The following is an 18,909-nucleotide window of genomic DNA, read 5'->3' as shown; positions in this document are numbered from 1 at the left end:
ACTCTTCTTTTACTTGTATAGATCTGAGTTTCTATCAGGTACCTTTTTCCTTCTACCTGAAGTACCTCCTTTAACATTTCATGTACTACAGATTCTCTGCCATCAACTTATTTTATTTTACTTACTGTATTTGCTTGCATGAAAACAAGTGCTTTATCGTTATATTTGAAATATTTTTCATCAGACGTAGAATTCTGGCTTTAGAGATTTGTGGTGTTGTCATTCATTTTCCTTTTCTCTCAGCACTTTATTTTTTATTTATTTTTTGCCTTTTTTTTTTTTTTGCCTTTTCTAGGGCCGCTCCCGTGGCACATGGAGGTTCCCAGGCTAGGGTCCAGTCTGAGCCGTAGCTGCTGGCCTATGCCAGAACCACCGCAATGCGGGATCTGAGCCACATCTGCGACCTACACCACAGCTCACAGCAACGCCAGATCCTTAACCCACTGACCAAGGCCAGGGATCGAACCTGCAACCTCATGGTTCCTAGTCGGATTAGTCACGATGGGAACTCCTCACTCAGGACTTTAAATACATTATTCTATTTTGTGGCTTGCATTGTTTCTGATTATATAATGTGTCTTCTTTTTTGTTGTCGATTTTAAGATTTTTCTCTTTATCACTGCTTTGCAGCAATTTGATTTTGATGTGCTTTTTAAGTTTCCTTTGTATTTATACTGTTTAGAGTTTTTTGAGCTTCTTGTATCTGAGGATGTTTAGTTTTTATTATACTTGGAAAAAATTTCAGCTATTCTCCTTTGGATTTTATCCTTTGTCTTCCCTACCATCACTTTTTTTTCTGAGATTCTTAATACCTCTATACTAGACTTCTTGGTATTATTCTACATATCACTGAAGCTACATATCACATATCACTTCTTGGTATTATTCTACATATCACTACATATAATTCTTTTTTATATTGTTATTGCTCTTGTTTGGCTTTTTCCTTTTTTTTTTCCTGTGGTTTGTGTTGGATACTTTATTTGTATCTTCAAATTTAAACATCTTTTCTTCTGCAATACCTGCTATTAAGACTATCCAGGGGGCAGCTTCCTAGTGGCGTAATGGTTAAGACTCAGCACTTTCACCACTGCAGTTCCGGTTCAATCCCTGGTCTGGGAACTGAGATCCTATATCAAGCTGCTGTAATATTTTCCTGTGGCAGAAAAAAAAAAGAAAAAAAGACTATCCAGTGAATTTTTATTCCAGATACTTTTAATTCTAGTAATTTCATTTAGTTCCTTTTCATATTTTTATATATTTCTCATTTTTAAATCCTTGCACGTAGATATGAAGTCTGTTTTAATTTAAACACTTGTTTGCTCATTCCATCATCTCTATATCATTTTTGAATATATTTCTATTGGGTGATTTTTCTCCTGATTATGGATCACAGCTTTGTTTTTTTCATATTTAGTTTTTTTTTTTTTTGATTGGATGCTAGATGTTATGAGTGTCACATTTTTGAGTGTCTAGATTTTGTATTCATCCTTTACAGATTTTATTTTCACTAACAATTGTGTAATTGACAGATTTTCTAATTTTGAAATAGCCTTGCCTATCTTAGATAAACCCCACTTGGTTGTGGTGTATTATTCTTTTTATGCATTGTTAGGTTCAATTTGCTAATTTCTTGTTTAGGATTTTTGTATCTATATTCATGAGACATATTGATCTGTAGTTTTCTGGTAATATTTTTGTCTCATTTTAGTATTCAGGTAATGCTGGCTTCAACATGAGTTAGGAAGTAGTCCTTATGTTTCTATGTTTTGAAAGAGATTGAAAAGAATTAGTATAATTTCTTTCTTAAATGTTTGGTGGTATTCACCAGTGAACCCATCTGGGCCTGGTTCTTTCTGTTTTAATAGATTATTAATTATTGATTAAATTTCTTATATGGATATAGACCTATTAAGATACTTCCTTTATTGTGAATTTTAGCAGATTGTGTCTTTCATGGAATTGGTCTGTTTCATCTAGATTATCAAATTTGGGGGGCATAGAGTTGCTCATAGTATTCGTTTATTATTCTTTTAATGTCTGTGGGATCTGTAGTGATGTTCCTTCTTTCATTTCTGATATTAATAGTTTGTATGCTTTCTCTTCTTAGCCTCGCTGGAGGCTTATTGATTTTAATTAGCTTTTTCAAATAATTAGCTTTTTGTTTTGTTGATTTTCTCTATTGATGACTTCCTATTTTCAGATTCACTTATTTCTGCTCTAGTTCTTATTATTTCTTTTCTTCTGCTTGGCTTGGGTTTAATTTGCTTTTCTCTTTCTAGTTTCCTGAGGTGAAAACATGGGCTATCGATTTTAGACCTTTCTTTTCTAGAATATGCATTTAATGCCCTAAATTTCCCTCTAAGCACTGCCTTGGCTACATCTGACAAATTTTAAGTTGCATTTTCCTTTTCATTTAGTTCAAAATACTTTACAAGTTCTCTTGAGAGTTCTACTTTTACCCATGTGTTATCTAAAAGTATGTTGTTCAATAATCACATATTTCAGAATTTTCTCATTATCTTTCTGTTATAGATTTCTACCATATTTACATTGTGGTCTGAGAGAAACATGGTATGATTCCTTTTTTTTTTTTTTTTAATTTGTTAAGGTATGTTTTATGGCCCAAAAGGTGATCTTAGTGAATGTTGAATATGAGCTTGAGAAGAATGTGTATTCTGCTGTTGTTGGATGAAGTAGTTCATAGATGTCAATTATACCCAGGTGATTTGATGGAGGTGTTGAGTTCATTTATGTCCATACTGCTTTTCTACCTTGTGGATATGTCTATTTCTGATAGAGGGTGTTAAAGTCACTTTGATTTTTGGTGCATACTCATTAAAAATTGGTAAGTCTTCTTGGAGAATTGATACCCTTTTCATTATATAATCCCATCTCTTATCTCTGATAACTTTCCTTGCTTTGAAGTCTGTTTTGCCTGAAGTTAATATAACTTTTGTTGCTTTTTTAAAATCAGTGTTAGTATGCTATAGTTTTCTCCATCTATTTACTTTAAATCTATATGTATCTTTATATCTAAAATGGATTTCTTATAGACAACATTTAATTGGGTCTTGTTTTTTGGTCCACACTAACACACTCCATCTTTTAATTGGTGCTTTTAGACCATTGACATTCAAAGTGATTATTGATATCATTGGAGTAATAGCTACCTTATTTTGTTACTATTTTCTGTTTTTTGCCTTTGTTCTTGTTTTTGTCTTTCATTATTTTTTTCTGCCTTTGTTGATTTTAACTGAACATCTTATATTCTTCCACTTTCTCACTTTTTAAAGGCATATTGGTTATAATTCTTTTTTTTATAATTCTTTTTTTAAACTTTTTTTTAGTGGTTGCCCTAGAGTTTTCAATATATATAGAAAGACATAGTTTGTAACTAGTCCATACCACTTCACAGGTTGTGCAAATACCTTACAGTAACAAAATAACCCTAATTTTCCTCTCTCATCTTTATATCATTTCTGTCCTTCATTTCACTATATATTAGCATATGTAATCATGGAATATACATAAGCATACACAATTAAATACATTGATAGTATTATTATTTTGAATGAACTGTTTTCTGTTAGATTAATTATGAATAAGAAAGGAATTTCTGTTGTGGCTCAAGCGTAACAAACCCGACTAGAATCCATGAGGACGTGGGTTTTATCCTTGGCCTCGCTCAGTGAATTAAGGATTGTGTGTTGCTGTGGGTGTGGTGTAGGTTGGCAGCTGCAGCTCCAATTCAATCCCTAGTGAACCTCTATATGCCAAGGGTGCTGTTCTAAAAAGCAAAAAAAAAAAAAAAAGAATAAGAAAAATAAAAGATTTTATTTTTACCCTTCACTTATTCCTTCTTCAGTGCCCTTCCTTACTTTATGTAGAGTCAAGTTTTTGATCTAGATATTTCCCTTCTACCTAAAGAGCTTGTTTTTGTTATGTCTTTTTAGGGCTGTACTGTGGCATATGGAGTTTCCCAGGTTAGGGGTCAAATTGGAGCTGCAGGCGCTGGCCTATGCCACAGCCACAGCAATACTACATCTGGGCTGTGTCTGAAACCTACACCACAGCTCACAGCAATTCCAGATCCTTAATCCACTGAAAGAGGCCAGGGATTGAACAGGCATCCTCATGGATACTATTCAGATTCATTTACACTGAGGCATGATGGGAACTCCCTAAAGAACTTGTTGTTAGTATTTCTTGCAAGGCAGGCTACTGGAAACAAATTTCTTCAATTTTTGTTTGTCTTAAGTAATTATTTCTCTTTCACTTTTGAAGGATAGTTTTGCAGGGTGCAGAATTCTAGGTTGATGGCTTTGTTTTCCTTGCAATACTTTAAATATTTCACTCCACTTCTCTTCTTGCTTGTATGGTTTCTGAAAATTCAGATGTAATTTTTATCTTTGTTTCTCTGTAGGTAAAGGGTTTCTATATCCTGGGTTCTTTCAGGACTTTCTCTTTGATTTTCTGTAATATGAAAATGATATGACTAGGTTAAGTGTTTTTGTTTTGGGGGGTTTTTGTTTGTTTGTTTGTCTTTATTTTTTTAGCATTTATTCCACTTGGTGTTCTTGAACTTCCTGTAACTGTAGTTTGGTGTTTGACATTAATTTGGGGAAATTCTCAGTTATTATCATTTTAAATACTTCTGTTCCTTTCTCTCTTCTCCTTGTATTCCTATATCAAGTATGTTACACCTTTGTAGTTGTCCTGTATTCCTTGGATATTCTCTTCTGGTTGTGGGGGATTTTTTTGTTTTGTTTGTTTTCAATCTTTATTCTTTTTGTTCTTTAGTTTCCAAACTTTCTATTGAGATATCCTCAGGCTCAGAGTTTCTTTATTCAGCTATACCTCATCTGCTAATAAGGCCCAGAAAGGCATTCTTCATTTCTGTTATAATGTTTTTGATTATCATTTTATCCATTTGTTTTTGTTTCTTTCTCATTTTATCCCTTTCTCTACTTACATTGCCCATTTGTCCTTAAGTGCTATCTGCTTTATTCATTACAGCCCTTTGCGAAGTAATCATAGTTGTTTTAAATTTTCAGTCTTATAATTCTAACATCTCTGCCATGTCTGTTTCTGATGCTTGCTCTGCCTTTTCAAATTGTGTTTTTTGACTTTAAGCATGTCTTAGTATTTTTGTCTTGAAAGTGTATATGATGTTCTGGGTAAAAAGATCTCTTGTAAATAGTCCTTTACTAAGTGGTGGAGAGGTGTAGAGGAGGTGAAGCATTCTATAGCTCTATAATTAGGTCTCCATCTTTTAGTAAGCCTATACCTCTATGGTGTACTTCTAAAATGTCTCCAATTTTTTCTTACCCCTTCCCTAGGTTTGAAAGTATGGCTAGAGTTGGCTGGAATTGATTATTTCTTCTGTCCTAGGACAGTTAGTCTCTGATAATACTCTTGATGTGTTAGGTTCTGTTTTAGTAATTTCTGCTGAGGGCAGGCCTTAAGAAGAATGGGGTGCTCTAGCCTATTTCCAAGTGTTCCTTTTTCTTTCCTCTTACTGGAGGCACTAGGGGATTTTTTTCTCTGATATCCACTGTGGAAATGTAGTCAAGATCTTGGAGATAAAACTCACAAAAGTGTGGTAGTCTCCTCACCCCCATGAGAGATTCCTCCTGGATTTTTAACTCTCAGGCTTGTCTACACTGAGCCTCCAGCAATTCCTCAGTTACAGTGGAGATTTTCCTGTGTTGGCACTGGTTCCCAGGATAGTTTCTGCTTGTGAGTCTCCTTTCCAGTAGGCCATGACTTGCCTCATTTGCCTGTCTGTCCAATATGGAGGGCAGTGGCTTGCCTTTTGTCCTCAACTCTCTTACAGATTCAGGAAGAGTTGTTGATTTTTTCATCTGTTTAGCTTTCTACTTGCTGTTAGAATAATGTAGAAGTGTGTGAGCTTATTGTATGCAGAGCAAGAAACCAGAAAACCTTGCCACTTTCTTTTCTTTATTCTCCCTTCTCCATTTCTTCTCTCTTATCATAGGCATCTGTGGGTATTGATTAATGTTCCTCATAATATCTGTAGTGCTCAAGATGTTTTATAATTCTGTAGCAAGAGAACACTAGGCAGTACTTCATTATAACATTGTAATTTTTCCAGAAAACTCTTAAGTAATAATAATAGCAAATACTTACATACTGTATACTGGTTACTTTACACAAATTAATTCATGCAATTTTAAAATAATTTTTTGAGTTAGATCTGTTATTTTTTAAATCATTTTCACTTCCTTGATGTTATTTTAAAAGGAATAAACATACCCTTTTAACAAAAGGAGATAAAGGAATTCCTGGCTTTCTAGAATTTAGATATCTGAGATGGATTTAATCTATGACTCTGAAGAGTTCAATCCAGATAAATGTTAATTACTGATATAGGAAGGAGGCTTTTTATGTCCTTCAGTGAATTAAAGGCTTGAAACAGTATTAAAAAGACAGGCAGCTCTACCATTCCTATAAAGACTAACCATTTACCTAACTATCCATCATGTCATGCTAAAAATTAAAACCCTCAACCTTTGATATTACCAAGATTCTCCTCAACATAGTGCTATTTTTTTAATATTGAGGTATAGTTGGTATACAATATTATACGTTTCAATGTACAACATAGTGACTCACAGCCTTTAGAGGTTATATCCCATTTATAGTTATTATGAAATATTGGCTAAATTCCCTGAGTTGTACAATGTATCCTTGTAGCTTATTTACTTTACACATAGTAGTTTGTACCTCTTTGGGCATCCTTGTCTTATTCCTGATCATAGAGAAAATGTTTTCAGCTTTCACCATTGAGTATGATGGTTGCTGAGGGTTTGTTATAGATGGCCTTTATTATATTGAGGTAGGTTCCCTTTATGCTTAGGTCCTAGAGAGTTTTTATCATAAATGGATGTTGAATTTTATTGCTTTTTCTGCATCTATTGAGGTGGTCATATGGTTTTTATTTTTCAATTTATTCATGTGGTATATCATATTGATTGATTTGCAGATATTGAAAAATTCTCGCATCCTTGAAATTAATCAATCCCACTTGATATGGTGTGTATGATTCTTTTATTGCATTGTTAGATTCAGTCTGCTGATATTTTGTAGAGGATCTTTGCATCTATGTCCCCCAATGGTATTGGCCTGAAATTTTGTGTGAGTGATATCTTTGTCTGGTTTTGGTGTCAGGGTAATGCTGGCCTTGTAGAATGAGTTGGGAAGTATTCCTTCCTGTACAATTTTTTTGGAGTACTTTGAGAAGGATACATATTAACTCTTCTCTAAATGTTGGGTAGAATTCACCTATGAAGCCACCTGGCCCTGGACTTCTGTTTGTTCAGAGTTTTTTTTTTAATTTACTGATTCAGTATTATTACTAGTAATTGACCGGTTCATATTTTCCATTTCTTCCTGGATCAGTCTTGGGATATTGTACATATCTAGTAATTAGTCCATTAATTTATTTGTCCATTTTATTAGCATTTAGTTGTAGTCTTACAATCCCTTTTATTTCTGTGGTGTCAGATATAACTTCTTTTTCATTTCTGATTTTATTGATTGGACCCTCTCTTCTTGATGAGTTTGGCTAAGGGTTTGCTAATTTTATCTCTTCAAAGAATCAGCTCTAGGAGTTCCCATTGTGGCTCATTGGAAATGAATCTGACTATTATCCATGAGGATGCAGATTCAGTCCCTGGGCTGGCCTAGTGGGTTAAGGATCTGGTGTTGCCAGACCCCTAGCCTGGGAATCTCCATATGCCACAGGTGCATCCCTAAAAAAAAGACAAAAAATTAAAAAATAAAAATAAATAAATAAATAAAAATAAAAAGGCTTACTATCTTCCAGTCACTTGTGATGGAACATGATGGAAGATAATGTGAGAAAAAGAATATATATATACATATGTATGACTGGGTCACTTTGCTGTATAGTTGAAATTGACATAACACTGTAAATCAACTATAATGGAAAAAATAAAAATCATAAAATTTAAAAAAAAAAAAGAATCAGCTCTTAGTTTCAGCACTGTGGTGCTCTCAACAATGGATTGTATGTAGATAGTGTTTTTTGTTGTTGTTGTTATTATTATTATTATTATTTTTTGGCTTCCCCGTAGCATATGGAAATTCCTGGGCCAGGAATCAGATGCATCAATGTCAGTTCCTTAACACAGTGTGCAGGGTCAGGGATTGAACTTGCATTCTAGCACTGCAGAGACATCACCAATCCCAGTGCACCACAGCAGATACTACTAGATATGTATTTTTTTTAGTAAAAGTGGTATATTATACTCTTTTCTAACCTCATTCTTTTCCCCCTAATAAATATATGGCTTTATTGTGAAGATAGATATACCTAAGCTAATTAAACAAATCACCAGTTATGGGACACTTAGATTATTTCCAGTTTGGTTCATATTATTTATATGTGCATAATTAATTTCTTAGGATAACGGCCTAGAAAAGGAAGAAATGCATTAATAGTTAAACATAGTGTTAAAGCTTTTGATATTATTGCCATGTTGTCATATAAGAAAGTCATACAATTTATATTTCCACCAATAGAGTCCCCAAAGTATCAGCAAATATTGTTATTCACTGTTATTTTAGTTACCATTCCCTTTATTACCAAGAAGTAAAGTTTTTTTCAAATGTTTATGGACTGTTTATCAACTATATGATTTCTAGGCTAAAAGCAACTCTCCTTTCCTATAGCTTAAACTAGATTATTGAGAAGCTGAATTACCAATTGAATAAGGCACAAAATATTGCCAGATTTAACTAACTATAATTGTTGTCTGATTTTAAAGTCTTAGCGTGCATGGAGTCTGAGGTGGAAGTCATTCGATGCTTGAGACTGGCATTGACCGACGCCGTCAAGGACATTGTACAGCAGATAATATCCATGATGAGCTCTGGAAGAAATTGTGAGACAAACCTGAACAAGCATATAGTTCCTCAACATCTGTATGAGAGCATTCCAAAAGAGTGGAATTATATCCCGAAAGAAACCAAAAGGAAAGAATCAAGCAAAGGTACACTTGTTTTTCTTCTTTCATTCCCTTCCTCCTTCTTTCCTTCTTTCTTCCTTCCTCCCTCCCTCCTTCCTTTCTTCTTCCCTTCCTCTTTCTTCTTTTTTCTTTCTTTCTTTCTTTCTTTCTTTCTTTCTTTCTTTCTTTCTTTCTTTCTTTCTTCTTCATTTCTTTCCTTTTTCCTTTTCTTTCCTTCCTTCCTTCCTTCCTTCCTTCCTTCCTTCCTCCCCTCCCTCCTTCCCTCCTTCTCTGTCTTTCTTTCTTCCTTTCTTGCTGCTTGGCATGCAGATGTTCTGAGACCAGGGATCAAACCTAAGCCACAACAGTGACCTGAGCCACAGCAGTGAAAATGCTGGACCCTTAACCCGCTAGCCCACCAGGGAATTAATTTTTCTTTAAGAATACATCTATCACTTAAGAAGCAATTTTCTAGGATATGAGAACAAGTAAAATTCTAAATGTATAAAATTTGTATAATATATTAGTCTTCTTTCCACCATGTGTATTTAGGATCCCTAATTTTTGTTACTGGCAGCAATATGAAAAAACAAACCAAATACCCAAAAAAAACAAAGAAACTAGAAATGAAAATGACTCAAATGATTATCTTTTTTATTTAACTACTAATTCAAAATTTTCTTATATTTTATGTTTGTGTTATCATTCACAGATGCATCACATGATTTTTGACTAATTTCCTTTAAATCTATTGCATAATCTAAAATTCACACTATTGGGAGTTCCTGTAGTGGCTCAGTGGTTAACAAATCCAACTAGGAACCATGAGGTTGTGGGTTCGATCCCTAGCCTTGCTCAGTGGGTTAAGGATCTGGCATTGCTGTGAGCTGTGGTGTAGGCTGCAGACACAGCTCGGATCCCAAGTTGCTGTGGCCCTGGCGTAGGCCAGTGGCTACAGCTCCGATTAGACCCGTAGTCTGGGAACCTCCATATGCCGAGGGAGCAGCCCTAGAAAAGGCAAAAAGACAAAAATAAAATAAAATAAAATAATAAAATAAAATAAATAAAATTCACACTCTTAAGAAGATTGCTCCCATACTCAGTTTAATTATTCTTTTCTTTGATGTTTTTTCCTCTACAACTGCCAATGATTACTTTATTTTCTCTTTTTTTTTTTTTTTGTCTTTTTTCCATTTCTTTTGGGCCGCTCCCGCGGCATATGGAGGTTCCCAGGCTAGGGGTCTAATCGGAGCTGTAGCCACTGGCCTACGCCAGGGCCACAGCAACGCGGGATCCGAGCCGCGTCTGCAACCTACACCACAGCTCACGGCAACGCCGGATCTTTAACCCACTGAGCAAGGGGAGGGACCAAACCCACAACCTCATGGTTCCTAGTCGGATTCATTAACCACTGCGCCACGACGGGAACTCCTCTTTTCTCTTTTTAATATACCTACATATGTAATTTCTAGGTGAAAAATAGCACCCCACTTCGTAGCTACAACATATTTCTCTGATGGTATTTTTTTCCCTCAATTCCTATGGTTCTGGATTCAGTGCATTGCTCTCCTCTTCAGGGCAACGAATCTACTTTGCATACTTAGTTATCTATATTATTCATTTATTTTATTAATCAAGTTCTCTCTTCTTAAATGGTTTCTTCCTACTTAGATGTTTCTGCTTTCTGCAATTTCACAAGATTCCTTTGAATGTATCTTTTTTATCTGTTTATATTTGTAAACCTTCTTTCGGATTTTTAAAGGAAAACTTTTCCCTTTTATTTTCATCTTTAAAGAAGAATATTTTTTCACTAACTTTAAAGAAACTTTGAACAGTAAAATGCTCCAGCTAAACCCACTAATGTCATCTGAGGGGACTAAACTTTTTTTCTTCTCCATGGAGATCCTAAGTAATGTGGTTCTTATTCAACAACCTTATGTTACAGACTCAAATCAACTATCTATTAGTGACCTTTCATAGCAATGCTTTAATTCTGCCTAAGTCCTATGAAACACCTTTGAATCTAGTAAAGCCATTAACTGAAATTGGAAAATGCTGGCTTTTCATTACTTAAGTTCTTCCTCATCTCAGTTGTTGCCATCTCTCCTTTCTAGCTTTTGCATATTTCATGGATACTGAACAATACAGGAAGCATGATCTATAGTTTACATACTTGTCATATGAGTAGCCCTATTTTTTTATGGCTTTTAAGGTGGTCTATTCAGGAACAATTTTTTTTTTCCTACAAGCATTTTGTAACTCTTGTAACATTTTAAAGAACCGCTGGTTCCAAAACATGCTTACTCTGTAGATACTAACTCTTGTGGATTTCTTTCTATCCTCTTTCAACTGACTGTGTTCAATCTTTATGTTCACTCCAGTGTACAAGACAGATGATATGTATATGCCAGATATTAAGTCACTTATTCATTCAGTAGCTACTTACTGCATTACCACAACACACCAGGTACTGGAGTTGAGGCCAGGGATAAACTACAAATAGGATACCCCCTCTTGGTGCTTGAAGACTAGTATAACTGTTTCCAAATGGGTACAAACACTTCAGGGGATGTACAAGATAATCCTTTGATGTGTGAGAAGAAAGGAATAAAAACTACTATCATTTCATATGAAGATTGTCACTGAAGCACTCCCTTAGTCAGTGAGCGAGCTGGTCGTGTGTTGAGGACGGTATCGTTAGGGATTAAATGAACAGAGTAACTTTACTCCTTCATTACCTTTCAGCATTCAGTAATCAGCTAAGGTTGTCCTTTGTGCTGCAGAATCCAGTTTTAACAGAACTAATCCTCACAAAAACACAAGTGGCTTGAACATATTCCTGTAAATTAACAACTCAACTACAGTTTAAAACTAACACAGGGAATGCAAGGAAGAGCAAACAATGACAAAGTGAAAAAGCTCACACAGGAATATTTTTATTTCTAAAATAAACTGTCTCTCAGTCATATTATAAGAAAGAACAATGACAAAATGATCAAATTTGGCCTAAGTAAATAAGGGAGATGTGTGGGAAAATTATTTGAAATATGGCTTCCCATACATTGTTGTTAAACACAAATCCCTCCTAAATGAGTATTGTGCCTTAAGATGTTAGTTAACAACAGTTTGAAATCGTCTTGATTAGTAAAAGATTTCAAAACCAAGAGTCCCAAACATGAAGATAAACTTTTGGAATTGTTTTTAGCAGTGTTTTAAGTCAATTGATAGTTAATTCAGTACTTTGCAAAATTCATCTAAATAATGAAAAATGTTTAGAGCCCCCCTTTTTTTTTGAGGAGTCTAACTTAATTGTAAAAATTAATAGTCCCCTAGCTTAAGGAATCTTAAGGGGACCATGTCACCTTCCTGACATGGTGAAAATGATGTAACATGGAAAATACTATGGTGAGAAACTTAAGTGCATTTCTTTATTTCTTTGTCAGCAAAATAATGCTTCATAGAAAATACTGAAGATTTAAAGAAATAAATAGTACAATAAATTATAGTGTATGAGATTTATCAGACTTGAATGGGGAGTTTCTGCTGTGGCGCAGTGGGTTTAGAACCTAGGAGTTCCTGTTGTGGCACAGCAGAAACAAATCCGACTAGTATCCATGAGGACACGGGTTTGATCCCTGGCCTTGCTCAGTGGGTTAAGGATCCTGTGTTGCCCTGAGCTGTGGTGTAGTTCACAGATGCAGCTCAGATCTGGTATGCTGTGGCTGTGACATAGGCTAGCATGGGCCAGCAGCTGCAGTTCCCATTCCACCCCAGCCTGGCAACTTCCATATGCCATGGGTACAGTCCTAAAAAGCAAAAAAAAAAGTGCATGATCAATTCTCCACCCAGCGCATTGGGTTAAAGCCACAGCTGTAGCTTGGTTTCAGTCCCTGGCCCAAGAACTTACAGATGCTGTGGGTGCAGCTGTTTTAAAAAAGGGGAGGGAAGGGGTTGAATGGAAGTTGTTCAGATGTTCCTGATATTGCTCAGCTTAGGTATTTACTCCCTTATGTTTCAAAGAACGAATACATGAAGGATTAGTTGTTTTGTTTCTTTGACAAAAATTAAAGGAAATATATACTAGAAAATATATTTTCTTACCAGTATATTACTTTTTAAATAAAAAGAATGCTTTATGGAAAAAATGCTGGAGTAATTGTTTTAACTAAAACAATGGATTCTGGAAAGGAAACAGAGGTAGCATGACAAGGAACATGTATTCAAGGCACCACTCATGGATTATTGAGAAAGAAATTGATGGCAGAAATATACAAAGTGCTCTTGAAAGTCATCAGATAGTTTATTTTATAAAAACCAGTAATATTAGTTTTATAATGACTAGCATTACCTATAAAGATATTATAGGTACACACTAAAAACTTGGAATTTTCTAACATGATCTAAAATATTCCAAATAAGAATTTCAATGATTTTTGAACATTTTTCTTAAAATACAAAAATGCAGGAACAACTAATTAACATAATGTGCTGAATATTTATTAGATTTCAACAACCTATATCTATTTGGTGGTTGATACTGAAACACCAGTGCCATGATTTCATAAGCACAGTTATTCCGTGTGAATCCATGTATGTTCATGTAGTGGCTTTTTTCACCTATGACAGCCATTAAAACCAAGTATTAAAACAAACTCAAGCAATAACCAGATGTTTGAATCAATGTATCACAAAGTGTTAAAGCCAGATTTTAAAATAATAAAGTATATTAAATCATATTATTAAATCATATTATCCTTACCCAATAATTTATTCTTGACACTTTATACCTAATGCTATATTAGGTATATTAATAGATATATTAGGTTATTAATATAAACAAATTTTGGGGGGGGGGCCTTTTTTCGGCCGTACCCGCAGCATATGGAAGTTCCCTGCCTAGGGGTTGAATCAGAGCTACAGCTGCTGCCCTATGCCACAGCCACAGCAAGCCATATCTGAGCCACCTCTATGACCTACACCACAGCTCACAGCAATGCCAGATCCTTTCACCCATTAAGCGAGGCCAGGGATCGAATCCGCATCTTCATGGATAGTAGTCAGATTCATTTCAGCTGTACCACAATGGGAACTCCAATGACAAACTTTAAAAAATTAATTTTAAGACATTATTTGTCTTTACCTACTTCATGGTAAATTTCCTTTTTGCATGTTTTATAATCCTCAAAATATGTTATTACAATCAAAATAGTACATGATAGGAAGGAAGAAATGATAAACGTATAAATATACCTCTCACATCGCATTTATTCTAAGAACACTTTTTTTTTAACCACACTTTATCAGCTCTGAAATTGGGATAGGTCTTACAATATAGCACAGTTATATGACTTAGATAGAAATCAGTTTATTTAGATAAAGATAGAAAAATGCGTGTGTGGCATTTTTCAAAGATCTTTCCCTGGTGTGTTGTTAACATCATCATAGACTCAGAGACTCTGTGATTTGTAGAACGGATTTGTGACCCACCTAGCAGTTCTGACTAATTTGCCTTAAGCTTTAAAAAAGTAGTTGGGGATTTGAGTACCTGCAGTCCTCAGATTTTATAAATATCAGTAGTAGTGCAGGTATGAAGAGAATTGCTAATCTTTACCTGATATCTCCTTAGATTGTCAAATGTTTACTCAGTATGTGCAGTTAAGCCCTTTTTAGGATAAACAGAATACAAGATATAATCTTTTAAGTCAAGTACCTGATCATAAAGTAGGGAATATGAGGCATAAAGAACAATAAAATATTTAAGAACACTGAGAATGGTTTCTTGATTTGCTTTCATCTAATATTTTAAGCCTTATCTAGACATATTCATTTGAATAAAAAGAAAATATTTATTGAGGAACTTTTTTTTCTTTCTTTTTTTGACTTTTTGCCATTTCTTGGGCCGCTCCTGCGGCATATGGGAGGTTCCCAGGCTAGGGATCTAATCAGAGTTGTAGCCACCGGCCTACACCAGAGCCACAGCAACACAGGATCCTAGCCGCGTCTGCGACCTACACCACAGCTCACGGCAACGCCGGATCGTTAACCCACTGAGCAAGGGCAGGGACCGAACCCGCAACCTCATGGTTCCTAGTCGGATTCATTAACCACTGAACCACGACGGGAACTCCGGAACTTTTTTTTTTTTAACCAAGTACTGAACTAGGTGATTTTATAGTTATATTATTTAATACAACAGTCTTAAGATATCATTCAAATATATATTGGACGACCCAATTTTTACAGACGTATGAAGACTGCTCCAGTTAATTCTGAAAATGATCCTTAAGTTGTCATAGATGTTTGAGAAGTCACTAGACTAAACTATTTTCCAAGAGCTTTGTACTTGTTTAGAGCAGGGTGACTTCTTTAAATGTCATAGATATCTTGAAAAGCTTTTCACTTTGTTCATTATTTTTGTTCAGTAAAAACAGTAAAAAAAAAAAAATGTTTCTCTGAATAACTTAGAGATACATTTTTTTGACCTCTCACTCAGTTCCAATGTTCAGATTCAATTATGTACCTGGTGGATTAAAACACTTGTGTTCAGCTTTGTGGGATACTCAAGGAGGAAGGAGATTTTTTTTTCCATGCTCTTGAGGGGCTTTTAGTCTAGTTGTAAAGACAACTCATGAATATACCATAAACATAATAGATGATGTTATAAAAGATAACACAATTCATAGGAGGAAAGGACTTTGAACCAAGGGTTAGAGAATATGAGAGATCCATGAAGAACAGAGGGCCTTTCGTGTGAGAATGAGATATTCAGAAGCCTAAACGCAAAAAAGAAGAAACAAAGATAAGGTTCGCATAAACTGGCAGAGACTGGATCATGGAGTGTTTTGACAGCAATGCTCTGGATACTGATCTCGTAGAGTGGAAAACAGCTAAAAGAAATTGTAGCAGTGAAATTAGGTAATAAAGTTTGTAGTATATGAATCTAGCTGGGCATAGTCTAGAGCAGGGACATGAGTTAGGAAAGTCCTGCAAGAGTCCAGATACCATTCGTGACGAAGGGCTTGAATAAGTATTAGCCACGGACACAGTGAGGCAAACCTGGTTGTCAGGTGAGGGAGTAGAAAGATTTATCAGTGTAGTCCCTGGTCTGTTATGAAGGCTCAACAGGAGTATTTAAAAGAGGGGAAGAAGGGAGGGAGGGAGGAAAGAAGGAAGGAAGGAAAGAAGAAAGGATGGAAGAAAGAAAGGAAGGAAGGAAGGGTGGGCCTGCCAAGGCAGTTTGGGAAGAAAACAATGAATTTGGTTTTAGTTTTGGTTTGAGTTAATGATGACTAGGACAGAGGAGTGGAATGCCCCTCAGGGAACTGAAGTTGTAGGATTGCTCCTCTTAAGACAGGCCAAGACTGAAGATTCTGGAATCATCTAGATAAATGGCTCTCAACTAGGCAGATAGGAGACAGTTGTCAAACCTGTAGAGACACTGGTTGCAATTCAGGAGGGTGCCACTGGCATCTACTAGGTATAGGACAGAGATGCTGCTAAAACATCCCACAATGCGCAGGTCAGCTCCTTACAACAAAGAATTATCCAGCCCCATATATCAGTAGTGCCAAACTTGAGAGACCCTGATTTAAAGAGGAAGGGTCAGTAAATCCTTCAGAGAACACTAAGTAAGGGAGAGTAGAATCATCAGTCAATAGGCTAAAGACTTCGCAAATACATATAAAGGTTATTAATAGAAGTGGAAGTAGTTTGGGACACAAAGACACAAAGAAGGGTAATAGAGATAAACAACTGGTTTTTTGACTCATTTATTCAACAAATATGTATTGAATAACCATTATAGACGATGTACTAAGTGCTTGAGGTACAGGAATGCCTTCCTCAAGCTTTTATTCTAGTGATAATGATAATGAACAAATAAAGGAGATAGTTATTAGATGATGGTAAGGGCTATTATAAAAGCAACAAAGTGGGGTCTTATGATAGGGAGGAACTGGGCTGGGAAGGGTGTGAAGGGACTTCTTTAGATGGGATGATGAGGGCAGGGTCTCAGAGGAGGAGACATTTGGGCTGAGAACTAAAAGAAGAGGAGCCAGTCCCAAGAAGAGCTGAAATGGTTCTGTCATAGATTCCAGGGGAGGAAGAGAAAGGCTTAAGGAAATACCAAAGGCCACGAAGGGTTCCAGCAGGAATGCCTTTGCCTTTATTAATTGGGAGGACATTGGACCCGTTAAACCTGCAGTCTTAATGGAAAAAAATAGAAGTATAACCCTGAATTTTCTAATCTTCATTTGCGGGTGAAAAAAAGTAAGTTCAGGACTTGGGGAATTGTAGGCAGTACTGTAGAGGACCCCGGTAGAGTTCTGTCGGAATATGTCAGGCACTTGCTCTTCTCAAACAATTTTCTCCACAAAAATTAGACATCCCCACACAACACTCAAAACAACACAGTGATGGAACGCAAATGCTAATATTAATCATACCTTTTCTTTCTTCTCTTCCGCAGGCGTCACAAGGCTTGCTGCTCAGGCAGTATCTATTGTAATCAGCAAGTTACCTACGGTGATTGCATGTTTGCCTCCCCCAATTAAATACTTCTTTTTTCTCTCTGAGAGGAAAATGTCAAAAAACTTTGTTGAATTGAAGAAAGCTGGCCTGCTTGTCTGGAACTTGATTGTAATTATATGTCGGATATTTGAGGATGGAAACACAGTGGAACTTTTAACAGGTGCCTCCCTTGACAGATGGAGTAAAGAGAAACTCGGTTTAATCTGTGTGTGTTTGGAAAGCATCATGGGAGAGCAGACAAATAACCCCAATCAAATGACCCAAAAGGTCATACAGAGCATTGAGCAGCAAAAACCCAACTGGATTGAATGCCAGTTGTCGAAAGCAAGCAAATTGAGCACCGAATGGTAAAGCAATGTGTTTCTTTCACTGAATGTCATTAAATACATGCACAAAAGCAAAGCTACCAATAAGATATAACAAAATATTGTCAGATAGGCTGTAGTGGTCATTTTGCTAACTTCATGGGAACTTGGATGAGTACAGAAAAAGACAAATATTCCATTAAAAACTGGATTTTTAAACGGTCCTTATTAAAATTTGAACCCTATTGATACCCTGGAACATTATACTTGTTTAGTCACCATCTGAAGGTTTCTGATTAAAAGGGTGGTAGTTAAACCCAAGAGAATTTGGTTTCACTCCTTTTCAGTGTGCAAACAGGTATCTGGTGGATAGCCTGGAGCATTTCGTAAATGGATTGGGCATGGAGATTAAATTAAGAAGGAATTAATGGATATAAAAGGCTCTTTATTGCTTTCTGTGTACCTGATTGTCAAAAAGGTACACATTTTTCATCTGGTAATGTAAGAATCCCAGAGGGCAACTGGGGCATATCACACTCAGGCTATAAACACACCCAGCTGTTTCTATATGAAAATGTCAGCCTTCTCATAGGTTTGTCACCAAGAACTAAGTGATTTGTGGTATTGCAAAGAATTTTAAGGGTCCCTGATGAATTTAAATATGTACATAGAGTCCTCCTATCATAAAATTAGTCTTCAGTATAGAATTGCATGCTCTTGATAAAGGAGTTATGGTTCATATGGTCTGCAGATCACTAAGCCAGCCTCCTTTTTTTTAACACCACTCCCACACACTGTCCCCTGTTCTTTTAAAATATAATCATCTTCCTGGAAGATATTATTATAACTTTCTGCCTGAAACTACTAAAAGTTGTTACCTTTCCGAGCACATGCCGGTGACAAAGAGCTCAGGCTTCAGAACTAGATGAACAAATACAAATCCCTCGTAAGTGGGCCATCTTGTGCAAGTTATGGAATCTCTCAAAGCCTCATTTTCAGCGATGATACCAAGCTGGCAGAATTGTTTTGAAAAATTAAATAATAGCATTTGTAAAGTTCTTAACATCAAGAACTAATAA

The 18,909-nt window shown here is 35.8% G+C and overlaps 1 protein-coding gene across 4 annotated transcripts in view; it reads left to right on the top strand.

Annotated features, from left to right (window-relative positions):
* The window catches only part of KIAA0825 (KIAA0825 ortholog), a 402,395-nt gene that overhangs the window by 167,015 nt on the left and 216,471 nt on the right, over positions 1-18,909 (top strand). For 3 of the 4 annotated variants that reach the window (XM_047778295.1, XM_047778296.1, XM_047778297.1), the window contains 2 exons: positions 8,817-9,041; positions 17,464-17,872. In XM_047778295.1, the coding sequence (XP_047634251.1) occupies positions 8,817-9,041; positions 17,464-17,872 (634 nt within the window). The remainder of the gene's footprint in view (positions 1-8,816; positions 9,042-17,463; positions 17,873-18,909) is intronic. The other variant, XM_047778298.1, reaches the window with a different exon arrangement.

This window comes from Phacochoerus africanus, chromosome 4 (assembly GCF_016906955.1).
Source record: "Phacochoerus africanus isolate WHEZ1 chromosome 4, ROS_Pafr_v1, whole genome shotgun sequence".
NCBI classification, from domain to species: Eukaryota; Metazoa; Chordata; class Mammalia; order Artiodactyla; family Suidae; genus Phacochoerus; species Phacochoerus africanus.
Note: the sequence above shows the minus strand (reverse complement) of the source record. Positions and strands in the feature narration are given on the sequence as shown.